A 17,841-nucleotide genomic window follows, 5' to 3' on the forward strand; every position below is an offset into this window, starting at 1 on the left:
CATTTTCAAGTAGCAGCCTACAAACTGACAGAATTAATTAAATTTCAGCTTTATAATTTGTCACTGCAGTATTTGGAATGCACGTTAAGTGCACTACCAGTTAGTTACCGGCAACAATATGCACTATCGAACAACAGCAGGACAAAGAAAATAAGAAACTTGGCATTTACAAAAAAAAAACACATCTTACTCTGGGAGATTTTATAATTATAAGAGATAACTTGGCAAAGACGAAAGAGTCTGATTACTACTAGAGAAAATATACCATCTGGATTTAGAACATCAGGGATTTGAATTAACGAAATTATAATGGAAAATCGTTGTTGATCTGACAAGCTTGTTCAAATCCCTAGACATTTGGGCTCATGAGGTTTGCATAAATCAGTTCTGACTGTACAATGAACCAAGTGCATTCAATTTTTTGCAGTATCTAGCCCCAACTAGCAATCACACAGATGTGTTACGATAGACAGAAGTACAGTAATTCAAACCAACTTGCCCTGGCATGCTATAATCCCAAAACTGGTGTAAAATACAAAGAGTCTGTGAACAATTTGCAAAGCACTAATTGCATAATCTAGAACTTATAACAGTTTGATCCTTCAAGTAAGAAACTACAGAATGATATCCTAAAATTGAAATATGGACAGGCGAGTTACAAACTTGTGTCAATTGTAAAGAATGATAAATGGAGCACAGCCCAAACATTGAGATTTTGAAAGTTAAACTATTAAAAAGCAATAAACATCAGCAATGGAAAGTAAACGGCAGAACAGTACAGCAGGTTAGTGAATGTGTGAAATGGAAAGATCGGTTAAAAATCCACTAGAACAGACTGTTTCTTACGAATGTTTGCATCCACAACGCTGCACACATGTCTCTTTCAGCCCTACAAATGCACAACATCATGTGTATCTTCAGTCATAAACAACTATTTTTGGAGCCTAAATTTGGAGGCACGCTTTTCAACCCAACCTGATGGACAATACAAAGTTCAAGAAACTCATAAATCTGGAATGGTAACCACTGCTCTTCAAAACATACCTTAGGTGTATTATATATATATATGGTTATCAACCGATAGTGCTTGAAAGATTTTAAAATATTGGTACATTTCCATCCTCAACATTTTCCACTGGATAATGACAAATATCAGAAAACCTGCCCTGCAGGCTCCTGAAGTCTCGATACACAGGAAGTCTTGCATGTATCTGACTTGATTACATATAATCAGTTACAATAATGAAACCACAGGTCTTTACAATTTCCCACAGTCACATCTGAGCCAAAAACACTAATTCCAGCTGCTTGTCCTCATTTGCAAATCCCAAGGTGGAACAAGTCCTCACATTATTCCCTGCATTATTTAGCTCCATATCCCAGTTTATAACCTGCATTCTCCAGTCTGACCTTCTGTGCACCACGACACACCCACCAGCCAGGAATTCCGTCTACGCTCTAGCTGTTCCATTACCCTCGCAGTCACATCCTCAAAATCCTCTTGAAAAATCTCACACCTATTATACGACTAATGGCTATCCACTGCAATGCTTTGGCTCATCTGCTACCGCAAACTGATAATCAAACTGTCCTACATCCTTTTCGGTAACGGTTCAAATTCCCTAAAATATTGCTTGAACAGTTTAGAACTGCTTGAGAAAATATATATTTCATACTGTCTTGACATAAAGGATGTTCAAAATGAAACCAGAGGATGAAATGCAACTTGAAACCTGCTATTATCCTCACAAAGATAAAATAGGTGTACAAAAACACTACTGATATTGAAAGGAAAAACACATCTTTCCAGTTAATTGTAGTAGCGATCAGCCCGGGGGGGGGGGGGGGGGGGGTCCCCTGCTCATTTCTCCACACCTCGCTGCCCCACATTTTCATCTTCTGTTGCTCACTGAAGCCTCCCCCCATTTTCAATTTCCAGTAACCAACATCACCATTATTTTCCATCTTCTTGGTCTACATCCCTCTAATCTTTCTTCAATTAACCCCTTCAGCGAGTTTTCATGCCTTAGAATACAACAGGATACTCCAAATCAAATTCTTGTAAATTATTTTCTCTACTCATTCTCATGCTGAGCAATTCTTCATATTTGGATTAACTACTGTAAATCAGGAAGAATAGAGAACAGATCGCGAGACAATCCAATTTACATTCCAGTACATAAATGGAATTAAGATAGAGATCATTTGTTTTTTAAAATAAATTTAGAGTACCCAATTTTTGTTTTCCAATTAAGGGGCGATTTAGTATGGCGAATCCACCTAACCTGCACATCTTTGGGTTGTGGGGGTGAAACCCACGCAGACATGGGGAGAATGTGCAAACTCCACATGGACAGTGACCCAGGGCCGGGATTCAAACCCGGGTCCTCAGTGCCACAGTCCTAGTGCTAACCACTGCGCCACATGCTGCCCCAGATCATTCATGATCTAACTGAATATCAGAACTGAAGGAGGTGAACGGCGTACAATTGTTCCAAAATAATTAAATAAATTCAGTCATAGTGCTTTAAGGGAAATGAATGCATGGTGGACCTCAAGAGGAATAGGCTATTCAGCTCGTTGAGCCTGCTCTGCCATTCAATGTGATCACAGCTGATCCTCTCATACTCGCTCTTTCCCTATATCCCTCGACATCTTTAGTGTCTAGAAATCTATTTCTTTGTTAAATATAGTGACGGCCTCCATAACCTTATGTGGTAGAGAATTCCACAGGTTCACCACCGAGTGAAGAAATTTCTCCTCATCTCAATCCTAAACAATAATAGTATTAATAATCGCTTATTGTCACAAGTAGGCTTCAATGAAGTTACTGTGAAAAGCCCCGAGTCGCCACATTCCAGCACCTGTTCAGGAAGGCTGGTACGGGAATGGAACTCGCGCTGCTGGCCATGTTATGCATTACAAGCCAGCTGTTTAGCCCACTATGCTAAACCAGCCCCAGTGGACTGGCCTACCTTGAATCCTGAGTCCATGGCCCCTTGTTCTAGACCTCCCCAGCCAGAGGAAAACACATTTCTGCATCCAGTCTGTCCATCCCTTCAGAATTATATATGTTTCAATGAGATCCTGTCTAATTTTTCTAAACTCCACTGTAAACAGGCCCAGTCGACCCAAACTCTCCTCATATGACAATCCTGTCATCCCAGGAATCAGTTTAGTAAACCTTCACTGCATTCACTCCATGTTAAGTATATCTTTTTTAGGCCAGGAGATAAAAAACTGGGATGGTGCCTAGCAACTGACAGCATTTCTGAGAACTGGCAGTGTTTCACCCATGGTCCATTAGAGTTGGATAAAGTACACTGGTATCCTCTCTCAAATTAAATGCTTATCCCATACACAAGACCTTTCAAATTATTTGTCATTAATAGCCAACTTGAATAACAGTAATAAAATGTAACTGAATTTCTGTACAGCTGGATTGATTTCTCCCTTATAATTACTACTTCTAGTCCACATAAAGAGATCAAAAATATCTTAGCACTTCAACTTTCCATCACGTTAGAATTTTTAAATTATATTATTTGCCAGTAATTACTTGACGTTTTTAAAATACATTTCACAAATTATTTCTCAAAATCTTTGCTCTCCTACATTGGTATTAGCAACCTCTAGTTAAATCTGTTTTTACTTCTGCAAGAATGCAGTTTTGTCAAATAAACTAATTAAATATTACTCAAATATTGGTTAAACGGTGATCATATTTGCAACAAAAAAAAATCCAAAATATGCAGGCCACATTCTTTGGAATGTAAACCCTTCCACATGCACACCAAAATAAAGGTCAAACTGTAGACATAAACCAGGCCTCAATACTGTTAGATACATAGATACAGAGAAGATAGGAGCAGGAGGCCACCTTTTGGCCTTTGAGCCTGTTCCGCCATTCATCACGATCATGGCTGATCATCCAACTCAATGTCCTAATCCTGCTTTCTGCCCATAGCCTTTGATCCCATTCTCCCCAAGTGCTATATCTAGCTGCCTCTTGATTATATTCAATGATTTAGCATCAACTACTTCCTGTGGTAATGAATTCCAAAGGCTCACCACTCTATGAAGAAATGTCTCCTTTTATCTGTCTGAAATGGTTTACCCTGAATCCTCAGGCTGTGAGCCCTAGTTCTGGACATGCCCATCATTGGTAAAATCTTCCCTGCATCTATCCTAACTAGTCCCGTTAGAATTTTATACGTCTCTATGAGATCCTCCTTCATTCCTCTGAACTCCAGTGAGAGCAATCCCAACCTGGTCAATCTCTCCTCTTATGACAGTCTCGCCATCCCTGGAATCAGTCTGGCAAACTTCGCTGCACTCCCTCGAGAGCAAGAACATCCTTCCTGAGAAGGAGACCAAACTGTACACAATACACCAGGTGTGGCCTCGTCAAGGCCCTGTACTACTGCAGCAACACATCCCTGCTTCTATACTCGAAACACCTCACAATGAAGGCCAACATACCATTAGCTTTCTTTATCTCCTGCTGCATCTGCATGCTTACCTTCAGCGACTGGTACACAAGGACACCCAGGTCCTTGAATATCAGCTTGAATATTTGAGGGTCATTCTTCCCTGGTCCAGGGTGAGGTTAACTATTTTAATCTCTTTTCCTATGTCCCAAAAATACAAGGGTCAGTCGGAGCTGAGATTGAAACTGAATGCATTTTGCATTCTTCACAACTGGATAACATTCGTTCAAACTACTTTTGTAGGTTCTCTCCACACCCCCCATCCCCCAACACTGTTATATCGCAAACCCACATTGAGTTAATTATAATGTTACTAACAGCATTTTACTACAGTCTTTATTAATAGTTTGAGAAAATATTTTTTACGGCTAAAAGTCTTCTTCATAAAAGTGACATTTATGTTACTGAAATGGTAAGCAAAATAGTTTGAAAACAACTGCACAGAGGTAGGAGATGCAACACAGATGTTGAAAACAAATGCTTCCCACCAGTGGCCATTAACAACATAACCCTGATCTGAAATTTGTTGGTTAAATATATACCTGCTTAGTAGATACTAAATTTAGACTGAGCTTTTTATAAAAAATATGAAATCCTTAGAAATTCTCGGCTTGACTTTAATTTTGTTATTCAATCTTCCCTATTCTGAATCTAACTATTCTTATAAAGCTAAGCAAGTATCTAGATTTTAAAACCATTTTGAAGAATTCACTTATTTATAAAAATTGCGTTACAGACCAATTTGTCTGATGTTCTTGTACTGTAATGAAATGGTCCTAAATTCTTCAACTGTTTATAAATTATAAAATACGTACAAGGATTGTTTGCATAAAATTGTAATTTTCCCTGCAGCATTTGGCAAGAACTGGTCAAACCAACAATTTAATTGCAAAGTGTTGAAGAGTAAGTAGGCATGTAGAGAATGTAGCAAAATGAATTCTCCCTTCTGGCTCTCTCTGCAACCAGTTTCCATCTAGTCATTTGGTTTTAAGGAATTTGAACCAAAACCAGCAGCTGGGATCAAAGTTCTAACATTACCTGCCAAACCAATGCCATAGAGGCAAGTGCTCAAAGGCCATGTTGAAAATACGGTTTTTGCCAACACTGCGGAAAAACTATTGCAAATTGCCAACTTAAAATTCTTTTCAAATCATATTAGGCTACATTACATTGAGCTACAAAAATCCTGCTGAAAGCATTTGCCTATATCCTAATATTAATATACTCAGCTTGAAATTGTTTCAAATCACCAGCATATTATGCTGATGACACAAGACAAATTTCATGCCAAATCCCGTCCGCATTCTAACTACAAACATATGGGTCAGTTGAATAATTTTCCCATTCTAGTTAACTTTACATCATTAAGTTTACGAGTAATTGAGACCGTTAAATTAGATCCAGACTATTGATAATACGAACAATTCAGAAAAAGTACAACACTCTGAAAAACCTACACACAAAAATACCATGAAAATGGATGGTCAGCATGGAGCAAAATATAAAAGTAAAAACAAATGAAATCACTCATGGAACTTTCCTGGGCCATGATCAGAAGTTATTTATTTATTTTTAAAAATAAACATACGAGTACCCAATTATCTATTTCCAATTAGAGGGGCAATTTAGCGTGGCAAATTCACCTACTTCGCATATCTTTTTGGGTTGTTGGGGTGAAACCCACAATCACAGGGAGAATGTGCAAACCCCACACCAACAGTGACCCGGGGCCAGGATCAACCCGGGTCCTCGGTACTGTGAGTCAGCAGTGCTAACCACTGCACCACCATGCTGCCTGATGATCAGAAGTTTAAGCTGTTTTTAACGACATCAGGGGAATAGGAGTTGAGGTCACTGAGTAAGCCTAACAGTACAAGAACAAGATTCAATTCATTATCTGAAGACACAAATTTAATAACAAACAGTACTGTATATACCAAATCAACTCAATTGCAACGTCAGACTTTTAACTCCTAAAACTAGTGCCACAGACTATGTTAATTTTTGTTTCATTTAAAAAAATATGGCTCCAAATACTTTTCATGGTCTGATTGAAGAAAGATATTAATGAAAGAAGGGTTTTTGTTTCAGTTCAACTGCATTGCTGATAGTTTAGTCTTTGGGTATTAACATGAACAGTTATAAGCAATTAATAGTTGACACGAGGATCACATTTTGACAAGAAAAAGGTGGTGATGGGAGTGGAGAAAGAAATGTTCAGAAATAATTTTTTTGAACCAAGAAATCTCACCTGAGGCACTGGAAGCTGCTGCTCCTGTGGTTGGCATTAGGGTGAGCAGCAGAGAGCAGAGGTTAGCAAAATACAGAAATCCAGAAAAAATAAGGACAATAGACAAGCAAAACAGCAGAGATATGCAAGTATCCAAAATAAAGGTTACCTTTAATCAGAAACAGTACATTTCAATGCAACCCAAGTTGGCATTTAGCAGTCCATGCATTACCACCATAATCCATGAAGCAAATAACACTACAAGAAAATCTAACCAAGAAAAACAGCATCATGCAAAAGAGCTAGGTCATACATGACATGTTCCTTTATTTAGTACATGCAAGACTTTCTATTAGATGCTTTTTCCTATGTAATACAAATCTCTAGTCAATCCTATTTGTGCATTCCAGTTACCCTTGAGGGAGAAAATAGATGTACAATATTGATACTGGAAGGAAAAACATGCTCTTTCCAACTAATTAACCACACAGGTCAAGAAGAAGATTGCTAGATAATCCAGTTTACATTCCAGTGGGTAGATAGAATTAAGTTAGCGATCAGCCATGATCACATTGAATGACAGAATAGACTGGAGGAGCTGAAAGGCCTACTCTGGTCTCAAAATGTTAGGAAGTGCGCCATTTAAAGCCAGTTTTCAGAACAACACAAATAAAATCATGCAGTTTTTTCAGTATGTCCACTGTCTCCAAGTTGTCAGACTTGTTCCTCATTCAGACTAAATAGTTGAACATTTCCTCCAACTAAACACTGGAAAGACCATGGGAGTTAGGAAGGGAAGTTGGGTGGTCAGCAGTTCAGTGGAAATAAAGTTGAGGGAAAAAGGGGTGGTATTCATGGAGAAGCTGAGCTAGGAGAAGGCAGGATTGGAAAGAAAGGACAAATTACAGAAATGAGACAGTTCATGGAAGTGGTGCATCTTGGATAAAGTTGGCTTGGTAGGCTAGGGGAAGGGATGGATGCATCAGAGACAGCTAAATATATGGTTTGAATCTTAGGTGACAAAGAATACGATGAGTTCCAAGCATTTGGATTTGAGCATGAAGGAGGCAAGGGAAAGGAATCCTCTAGAAATATATACTGGGCCTCAGGTTTCTAATATAATTAATATTTATATTTGAGAAATAAAATTTTGAATTTTTATTAATGTCAAGTGACTAGGAGCTGTGGAGGAACAAAGATTTGTGTCCTGTTCACACAAAAAGAGAGTGATTTTCTAGTAATTAAAAGTTAACAGTCTATTGGGCCTTTATCTCAAGCGGGTATAGAATAAATTCACTAGAATGATACGAGGGTTTAAAGGATTAAATCAATTCTAAGATTGGAGAAGCTTAGGAACTATGCCGTGTGCAGGGAATCTCAGTGGAACTGATGTTTTGTTTCAAGCCCTTTTGACCATGGTGTTTGATGACGCAATTCTCCCAGCACTTGATACTCTATTGAGCTTTGAAGCATAGTCAGACAGGCTTGAAACATTGACTGCTTTGCTCCACAGATGCTGCCAGGCCTGCTGAGCTTTTCTATCATTTTGTTTTTGTATTTCAGATTTCCAGCATTTGCAGTATTTTGCTTTTAGGGCTACTTGTAAGCTTTGTCTTTTGCGATTACATCAAGATTGCCATATTACAACACTTAGTTCTATAATACATCAGGAACAAATTTACCTATATTGTCGGTAAAGTTCCACATTCCTTTTTAAAAAAAAATTAGAGTACCCAATTCATTTCATTCCCAATTAAGGGGCAATTTAGCATGTCCAATCCTCTTACCTTGCATATCTTTGGGTTGTGCGGGCGAAACTCATGCAAACATGGGGAGAATGTGCAAACTCCACACGGACAGTGACCCAGAGCCACAATCAAACCTGGGATCTCGGCGGCATGAAACTGCAGTGCTACCACTGCGCCACCTGCTGCCCCAAAGTTCCACATTCCTGACACATCCATAACCCCAGATTACCAAATTGAACAATGTTAGAGATTGGAAATTTCTGATCTGGAATGCTCTTAAATTTTTGAATCCACATCATGTTAGTCACAAGGCTCCATTTGTGTAGCTGGGAATCAGCTTTCTATTGGTATAAACTCGGTTATTTTTGCAATTATCTTCATTTAAGCTAGATTTAAGTTGGTATCAGCAATAAGATTCTGCTAATGCCCAAATGTTATGTTGCAGCTACAACTTGCATTATTGGTGTTTATAGAAGAATCTTTACCTAGATGAGGATATTAGCATGGATCCTATCTCAGACATCCAGTGCACAATATTGACAAATAACATGGAGCACATGAATTTGATTCAATCTGCTCAAATTCTAGCAACGTAAATAAGCCTTATATAAGGTTATAATGGTCAAGGAAAAGTAATAAAAGCAAGTATGCATGATGGCTTGAAACAAATGCACTTTTTGGTTTGATGCAAAGCTTTGAAATAAACACCCTTGGAATTAAAGCAGTTCTCATGACTGATGTAATGTGACTAATAAAAACAGACATGATGGACCAAGTGGCATCTTTCTGTGCCATACATTCACCCGGTGTTTGCATGAGTTTCACCCCCACAGCCTAAAGATGTGCAAGCTAGGTGGATTGGCCACGCTAAATTGCCCCTTAATTGGAAAAATTGATTGGGTACTCTAAATTTCTTTTTTAAAATCTTTCTGTGCCATAGATTTTCTATGATTCTAAGAAACCGACGCTCAAGTATGGTGCAGTACATTGCTCTAGTAGCACTACCTAAATGGAAGCCTTCAAAGCATCTCTGAAGTTTGAGACCTACTCAGTCAAGTCGCATGTTTTGAACGAATACAGCAGGAAATATTTGGAGCGGGTGCAGAAGAGATTTAATAGGATGTTGCCTGGTATGGAGGGCATTAGTTAGGAGGAGAGGTTGAATAAACTAGGTTTGTTCTCACTAGAACGTCGGAGGTTGAGGAGCGACTTGATAGAGGTCTACAAAACTATGAGGGGCATAGACAGAATGGATAGTGAGAGGCTTTTCACAGGGTTACTAGGGGGTCATAGGTTTAAGGTGCGAGGGGCAAGGTTTAGAGGAGATTTACGAGGCAAGTCTGTTTTACACAGGGGGAGTGAGTACCTGGAACTCGCTGCCGGAGGTGGTGGTGGAAGCAGGGACGATAGTGACGTTTAAGGGGCGCCTTGTCAAATACATGAATAGGATGGTAATAGAGGGATACGGACCCCGGAAGTGTAGAAGATTTTAGTTTCGATGGGGAACATGGTCGGCGCAGACTTGGAGGGCCGAAGGGCCTGTTCCTGTGCTGTATTTTTCTTTGTTTTGTTTGTTCTTTGTAACAGCTTTTTGAATTTAATTCCATCTTCATCTTGAAATGCAATCCGTAGTTTCAAAGCTTGTACTTTATGAGACAAGTTCTAATTGAAAATGGAAACTGAGAAAGGAAGCAGAGAAAGAAAATTGACCTCCCAGTGGATGTCAACCTGGTGATGCTACAACACAGGACTACTTGCTTGCCAAACAACAGGAGCCACCATGTAACAGACAGAACTAATCAATGCCACATCCAACAGATCAGGTCTAAGCGCAATCGTCCTTCCTCACCAGCCTTGAATGGTGGTGGACAATTAAACAACTCGCTGGAAGAAGAGGCTCCACAAATATCTCCATCCTCAAAGATGAAGGAGCCCAGAACATCTGTGCAAAAGATGAGACTGAAGCATTTGCAACGATCTTCAGCCAGAAGTACTGAGTTGATGATCCATCGCTGCCTCCTCTGGTAATCATAAAAATAATAATAATAGCATATTGCCACACGTGGACTTCAATGACGCTACTGTGAAAAACCCCTAGTCACCACATTCCAGCACCTGTTCGGGGAGGCCGGTGCAGGAATTGAATCCACACTCCTGGCATTGTTCTGCATTACAAGTCAGTTGTCTAGCCCACTGTGCTAAACCAGCCCCTAGTCCCCAGCATCACAGATCCTGTCTTCTGCCAATTCAATTCACTCCATGTGATATCAAGGAATGGCTGAAGGCACTGGATTCTGCAAAGGGAATGGGCCCTAACAACACCCCTAAGTAAAGTAACAAGCTAGAACTTGTGCTCCAGAATTAGCTGTGCCCCTAATCAAGCTATTCCAGTACAGCGACAACACTGGCATCTACCCGGAAATGTGGAAAATTGCCCAGGTATATCCTGTCCACAAAAAACAAGACAAATCTGACTTGGTCAATTACCATCCCATCAGTCTACTCTTAATCATCAGCAAAGTGAAGGAAGGGGTCATTAATCGCGCTATCAAGCAGCATTTAGTCAGCAATAACATGCTCACTAACACTCAGTTGGGTTCATCCAGGGACACAGCTCCTGATCTCATTACAGCGTCGGTCCAAAAATAGACAAAAGAGCAAAACTCAAACAGGGTGAGGTGACAGTAATTGTCACTGACACCAAGGCAGCATTTCACTGAGTATAGCATCAAAGAGACCTAGAAACCAGGGGGGAAACTCTCTGTTGGTTGGAGTCAAACGTTGCACAAAAGAAGGTTGTTGTTGCTGGAGGTCAAACATCCCAATCGCAGGACATCACTTCAGGAATTCGTCAAGGTGATGTTGAAGGCCTAATTATCTTCAGCTGCTTCATCAATGACCTTCCTTCCATCATAAGGTCAGAAGTGGTGATGTTTCCTGATGATTGCACAATGTTCAGAACAATTTGTGACTCCTCAGATGCTGAGGTCATATTCAGCAAGACCTGGACACATTCAAGCCTGAGCAGATAAATGACAAGTAATATTTATACCATAGAAGTGCCAGGCTATGACCATCTCTAACGAGAGAGAATCCAATCATCTCCTCTTGACATTCAATTTCATTCTGAATGTCCCACAGCAGCATCTTGCGAATTACCACTGACCCGAAACTGAACTGGACTAGACATATAAATACTGTGGTCACAAGAGCAAGTCAAAGGCTGGGAATTCTGGGTGTGTAACAAGTCAGGAGTGTGACACAGTAGTCTCCACTTCCCTGAATGCTAGCAGCTCCAGCAATATTCAAGAAGCTCAACCCCATTCATGACAAAGCATCCCCTTTGACTGGCATCTGATCTCAAACATTCACTCCTTACACGACCAAGGCACAGTGGCAGCATTGTGTACCATATACAAGATGCCTTGTACCAACTCACAAAGGCTCATTTGACAGCACCTTCCAAACTCGCAACTTCTACCACCTAAAAAGACACGGGCAGCAAATTCACCATTCGCAACAATTCCTCTTCATGCCAGGGGGCTTGGGGGAGGAGGTGGCATAGTGGTATTGTCACTGGACAAGTAAACCAGAGACCCAGAGTAATGCTCTGGGGACCCAGGTTCAAATCCCACCACTGCAGATGGTGAAATTTGAATTTGATTAAAATCTGGAATTAAAAGTTTAATGAAGACCATGAAACCATTGTCGATTGTTATAAAAACCCATCTGGTTCACTAATGTCCTTTAGGGAAGGAAATCTGCTGTCCTTACCTGGTCTGACCTACATGTGACTACCTGATCCATAGCAATGTGGTTGACTCTTAACTGCCCCTCAAGGGCAATTAGGGATAGGCAATAAATGCTGGCACAGCCTGCGATGCCCACATGCCATGAACGAATAAAAAAACACCACTATCCTGACTTGGAACTGCATTGTCCTTCTTTCACTATTGCTGAGTTCAAATCCTGAACTCCCTTTTAACACTTGAGTGTACCGACACCAGATGGCCCACAGTAGTTCAATGTGGCACCTCACCAGCACTTTCTCAAAGGCAATTAGGAACAGATAATAAATGCCAGCCTAGCCAACAGTGCCTACGTCCCGTCAAAAAAAAGTTTCTAAAGAAACAAAAACTGAAAGCGAGATAGGAAACCAAAACTTCTGGGGAAGACAAACTGGTTCAAACATATAAAAAGGACACAGACAGCCCTTAGGCTCAATAGAAGTTTATGAATCCAGTGGTGAAGCACAGGCAAGAAGACGACAGAGGCTAGATCCAGAAGCTGAGGATAAGCGATACGCTGTGCCAGCTATTTCTGTTAATTAATATTGGTGAATCAATAATAATAATAATCTTTCACGGTGCTGAGGTCCCAGGTTCGATCCCGGCTCTGGGTCACTGTCCGTGTGGAGTTTGCACATTCTCCCCGTGTCTGCGTGGGTTTCGCCCCCACAACCCAAAAATGTGCAGAGTAGGTGGATTGGCCACGCTAAATTGCCCCTTAATTGGAAAAAATAATTGGGTAATCTAAATTTATAAAAAAAAATAATAATAATAATAATCTTTATTAATGTCACAAGTAGGCTTTCATTAACACTGCAATGAAGTTCCTGTGAAAATCCCCTGGTCACCACAATACGGCACCTGTTCAGGAGGGAGAATTCGGGATGTCTAATTCACTTGACAAACACGTCTTTCAGAATTTGTGGGAGGAATCCGGAGCACCCGGAGGAAACTAAGCAGACACGGGGAGAATGTGCAGACTCCGCACAGACAGTGACCCAAGCCAGGAATTGAATCCGGGTCCCTGGCGCTGTGAAGCAACAGTGCTAACCATTGTGCTACATGCTGCCCAAAGCCACCCAAACCGGGTTGAGAAAGTTCTGCAGGCATTGGTATTTTTGGTGAAGACCGTGTCCATAGAAATCGGGTTGGTTGTGAGCACTGTTGGTTGAGAATCAGCATGATCCCAGCGGAGAAGCCGAAGGAAGACAGAGTTTTGAAGGACTTTGTGACTGTGCTTGATGATCTATATGCTGAGTAGACTGCTGAGCCAATTCATAAGATCTGTCTAAGTTGCATCTACCATTTAAAGTCTAATTTATAGTTTAATAATAGACCTCTATTTGCCTGTTAATTCACGTTTAACTAAAGATGATTTTGGGTATTATAGCACAGTTGATTAACTAAAATGTACTTTGTGTGACTCTTTTATAGTAAAAGTTCCTTGGGTTTAAACCATGGACTCTTGCAACTTCATCCTTTTAGTAAATAACTGGAATTTCATATTTCTTCTAAAACATTACTGGTCTCAGATTGTAACAATTTTTAGAGCAGAAAGAGTTGATTTCAGCTGTAAAGCATTAATGAAAGGGTCAGAAAGCTCAATGATAATCATCACAATAAATAAATTCTGCTAATCTGCTAGTCACAAAAAGTTACAAGAATTCCATTCTTCAGAGGCTTAATATTACTGGAACTTGGCATGGAGTGAAGTGGGAAGGGTGGGGCGCAGCGGGAATTCAAGATACAAAGTATAACCATGAGTTTAAAAATATATATATTTTACAAATTACAGATTTATACTTCCCCTTCTTAAGCCTGATGTCTAGCAAGATATGTTTTTAAAATGTTATTTATATTTTGTATTTGGACAAGATGTGCCTAAAGTGTATTTTTTACTTATCCAAATGGTCTTAAAACTTATTTATGTTTTTTTGAAAAAACTCTGCACTTAAAGATCAAGACAATGTACGGGTATATGCACACAAACAAAGACAGATCACATTTCCGAAAACTAACATTATGTAAACACAGACTTTAAATTATTGCTCAGTAAAAACATGGCTTCCGTCTCAAACCTGGGAATTTTCCATTCCAGACAAATGACTGATTTAAGAACAAAACTAAGCACTCAAAAACAAAAGGGACATGAGCCCAGTTCCAATCATCCCAGTAGCTTTGTAATGAGAAAGATCTTGAGTTAAGCATTTGGGAATCTTACTTCCCACTTTGAGATTTTGCAGTTCTGCCTTTAAAAACTGTACTTGTTTACAAACTTGCAAAAAAGAACCGCCTATTGTCACGGGAAGCTTAATCTCGACATTACTCAAAACTGGGGAAAATATGAACAATTTGGCACTGTTACTGCTTGGAAATGCCAGTACTGTGAAGTAGTCAAGTCAAATTGCTTGGAATAAGAGATTAATTAGAGTATTAAGTATGCATTTAATACAGCTATGTTTTGGCATTTCCCACTTCTAACATCTCTAATGGGGTTAAGTTACTGCTACAAAAACTCATCTTGGAGCTAAATACACGCCCCCCCAAAACCAGGTCTAAGATTTCTCATCAACCGGCAGGGGAAAAAAACAAATGTAATAGATGGAACCGCCACCAAATCCCATTATACAATTTTTTAAAATCTGTTTCTCCTCCATCTTAACATATTTAATTACTGTAATTAAATTTTCTGATGCCTGGTAGGAATGTTCCAAACCCTCTCATATGGATTCTATTACAGTTTAATTGAATCTTTGCATTTTTTAAATATGTTTGACAATCAGCAACAGGGACTACACAATTCCCATTAATGCAAAATAATTCTAGATAATTTTACTCTTTCTGTAATCAAACTTAAGATTGCTCCTATTTCAGGGTATTTGATTGCTATATGCCCTAATAAAATAAATGCCTTCCATTTAATGTCTAAAAAACATGCATATAGACTGGATTAACAGACAAAACCTTATCTAAAATGGAGGGCAATGCTCTCTATTAATATTAAATCACATACATGAGGAAGTATGAACCTCAGAAGATTTTAAATTGAGAATTTTCAGTTACTAAATATTTTTTAAAAAATTTTTTAAATATAAATTTACAGTACACAATTCATTTTTTCCAATTAAGGGGCAATTTGGCGTGGCCAATCCACCTACCCTGCAAATAGAACATAGAACATAGAACAGTACAGCACAGAACAGGCCCTTCGGCCCTCAATGTTGTGCCGAACCATGATCACCCTACTCAAACCCACGTATCCACCCTATACCCGTAACCCAACAACCCCCCCCTTAACCTTACTTTTATTAGGACACTACGGGCAATTTAGCATGGCCAATCCACCTAACCCGCACATCTTTGGACTGTGGGGGCGAAACCCACGCAAACACAGGGAGACTGTGCAAACTCCACACGGACAGTGACCCAGAGCCGGGATCGAACCTGGGACCTCAGTGCCGTGAGGCAGCATTGCTATCCACTACATCACCATGCTCTCAATGACTAAATATGTTGAGCACTGACATTAGAAATAGTGATTGCTTTTTAAATGTAATACTTAAATGTCATAATGAAAGATTAATGAAAACTATGTATTTGAATGTGGTTTCATCTCTCCGCTGCTGCTTACTTTATAAGTCAAAGACGTAAAACTGAGGTAGGTCTCTAATTTTTTTTTAAAACATCATTAATTCCCTCCCCGAAGACAGAAACATGCAGCAGAACAATGACAGCCTGCAGCCCCCAGTAAAGCTAGCACAATACCTTTTTTCTCCCCTGTGAAAGGCACAAAATCCTCCCTGTCCTTATATTCCAATGCCTCCTTCTCCAAGAATGCTAGAAGCTGATCTCTATCAAAGGGGCCTGTTGGGGTTTTGACAGTCTGGTCCTTCTGACGATAGCCTGCTGGCAGGAGTGAATGCTAGAACATAGGAGAAAACACATTATCTAAAAGGTCTGAACAAAACAGTACTTCAAACACAATTTAAACATTACACAAAGAGCATACAGTTCAAAAAACGTCTCAAGCTTTACAAATAGAACAGGTAATGCTGATGACTTTTCTAAAATATACATTAAATTATAGGAATACGGTTGGACAGAATGTGAAACTTAGATTCAGGATAGTAAAAATTATGTGGCTTCCATTGAAGACACAGAGGTCAGAACAGTTTTAATGATGACAAAATACAAAAAGGTACAAATATAGGATAGTCTTGTTCTATTTTGTGTGTCCTTCCTTGCTCCACCATTCACAATGATTAGCATAATAAACTGATTGCTGGAATGTATGTTTCTGTGATGTTGTATAAAATCCTGGTGTCATACAACACCTGGTGATGAGCTTCAGACCCCACCACCACCTAGATTGCTTACTTCCAGCTCTAACATCATGTGACTCTGCTCCTGCCTCAACTCATCGGCTGCTGAAGCTATTATCCATGCTTTTGCTACCTCTCGACTTGATAGATCAACATTTTCCTGCATGGCCTTCCCTATCCACCATAAATAAACTTAAGGTTATCCAAAGCACTGCTGCCTGCACCCTCACCTGCACAGAGCCTTGTTTACTCATGCTCACTGACCTACATTGGTTCCCAGTCTGGCAATTCTCATCCTGGATTTCAATTCCCTCATGACTTTACCCCTCCAGCTCTACAACCCTCAGATCTCTGCACTTTGCCAAGTTTGGCTTCTTGCATATTCCTTATTTTAATGCAAGTTATTGTTGAGAAAGGGGAAATGCCCTTTATCTTATCAAAGTCTGATTCCTGGATACTGACAAAGAGCTAGAATTCTAAAGAGTATTCACAACACAGACAATATTTGTAGACAACACTTGAAATTCATTGTCAACGTGGGGTTTGGGCAGGGGATGAAGAAAGAAGAAAGCCAAAAAGCAGATTGATTTCTACATTTGTACCAATTCTAATTCAGGTTAATCAACTACTGAAGTTATTTACTGTTACTGAATAGTGCATCATCACTATGAGAAAAGAACTGCATTTTAGTAGACCAATGCTGTCTTAAGGTGTGCCAACTTATGTCAACTGTTTTGTACCTTAGGACCCGTGGAGGTTCGGGAGGCTGAGGGAGAAGGAGTTTTTTAAACTTCTCCCATGTGCACCGGGTGTACTCCCGGGTTGACTTTTTTGTGATGGACAAGGTGCTGCTGGTGGGTATGGCCACCACGGAATATTCGGGCATTGCTGTTTCCAACCACACATTGCATTGGGTAGACTCAAGGGTGGCTCAGGGGAGGGCCCAATAGCCACAGTGGAGGCTAGACGTGGGGTTGCAGGCGGATGAGGATGTGCGTGATCGGGTGAGGGCTGCCATTCGGGGTTATGTAGAGTTGAACAACACGGGGGAGGCCACAGCCACCACGCTGTAGGAGGTACTAAAGGCTGTCGTTAGGGGAGAGTTTAGATCGACTCGGCTCATAGGGAGAGAGTGGAGCGGGAGAAGAGAGCAACGCTGATCAATGAGATTTTGAGGGTGGACAGGAGATATTCAGAGGCGTCAGATACAGGGATGTTGAAGCAGAGGCTCCAGATTGGGTTTGGGCTAATTTCCACAGTGAA

The 17,841-nt window shown here is 40.1% G+C and overlaps 1 protein-coding gene across 7 annotated transcripts in view; it reads right to left on the bottom strand.

Annotated features, from left to right (window-relative positions):
* The window catches only part of tmod2 (tropomodulin 2), a 100,582-nt gene that overhangs the window by 44,963 nt on the left and 37,778 nt on the right, over positions 1-17,841 (bottom strand). For 4 of the 7 annotated variants that reach the window (XM_038813164.1, XM_038813166.1, XM_038813161.1 and 1 more), the window contains exons 3-4: positions 16,022-16,178; positions 6,742-6,765 (exon numbers count right to left, since the gene is read on the bottom strand). In XM_038813164.1, the coding sequence (XP_038669092.1) occupies positions 6,742-6,765; positions 16,022-16,178 (181 nt within the window). The remainder of the gene's footprint in view (positions 1-6,741; positions 6,766-16,021; positions 16,179-17,841) is intronic. The other 3 variants (XM_038813165.1, XM_038813167.1, XM_038813163.1) reach the window with 1 other exon arrangement.

Source organism: Scyliorhinus canicula, chromosome 12 (genome assembly GCF_902713615.1).
Source record: "Scyliorhinus canicula chromosome 12, sScyCan1.1, whole genome shotgun sequence".
Lineage (NCBI taxonomy): Eukaryota > Metazoa > Chordata > Chondrichthyes > Carcharhiniformes > Scyliorhinidae > Scyliorhinus > Scyliorhinus canicula.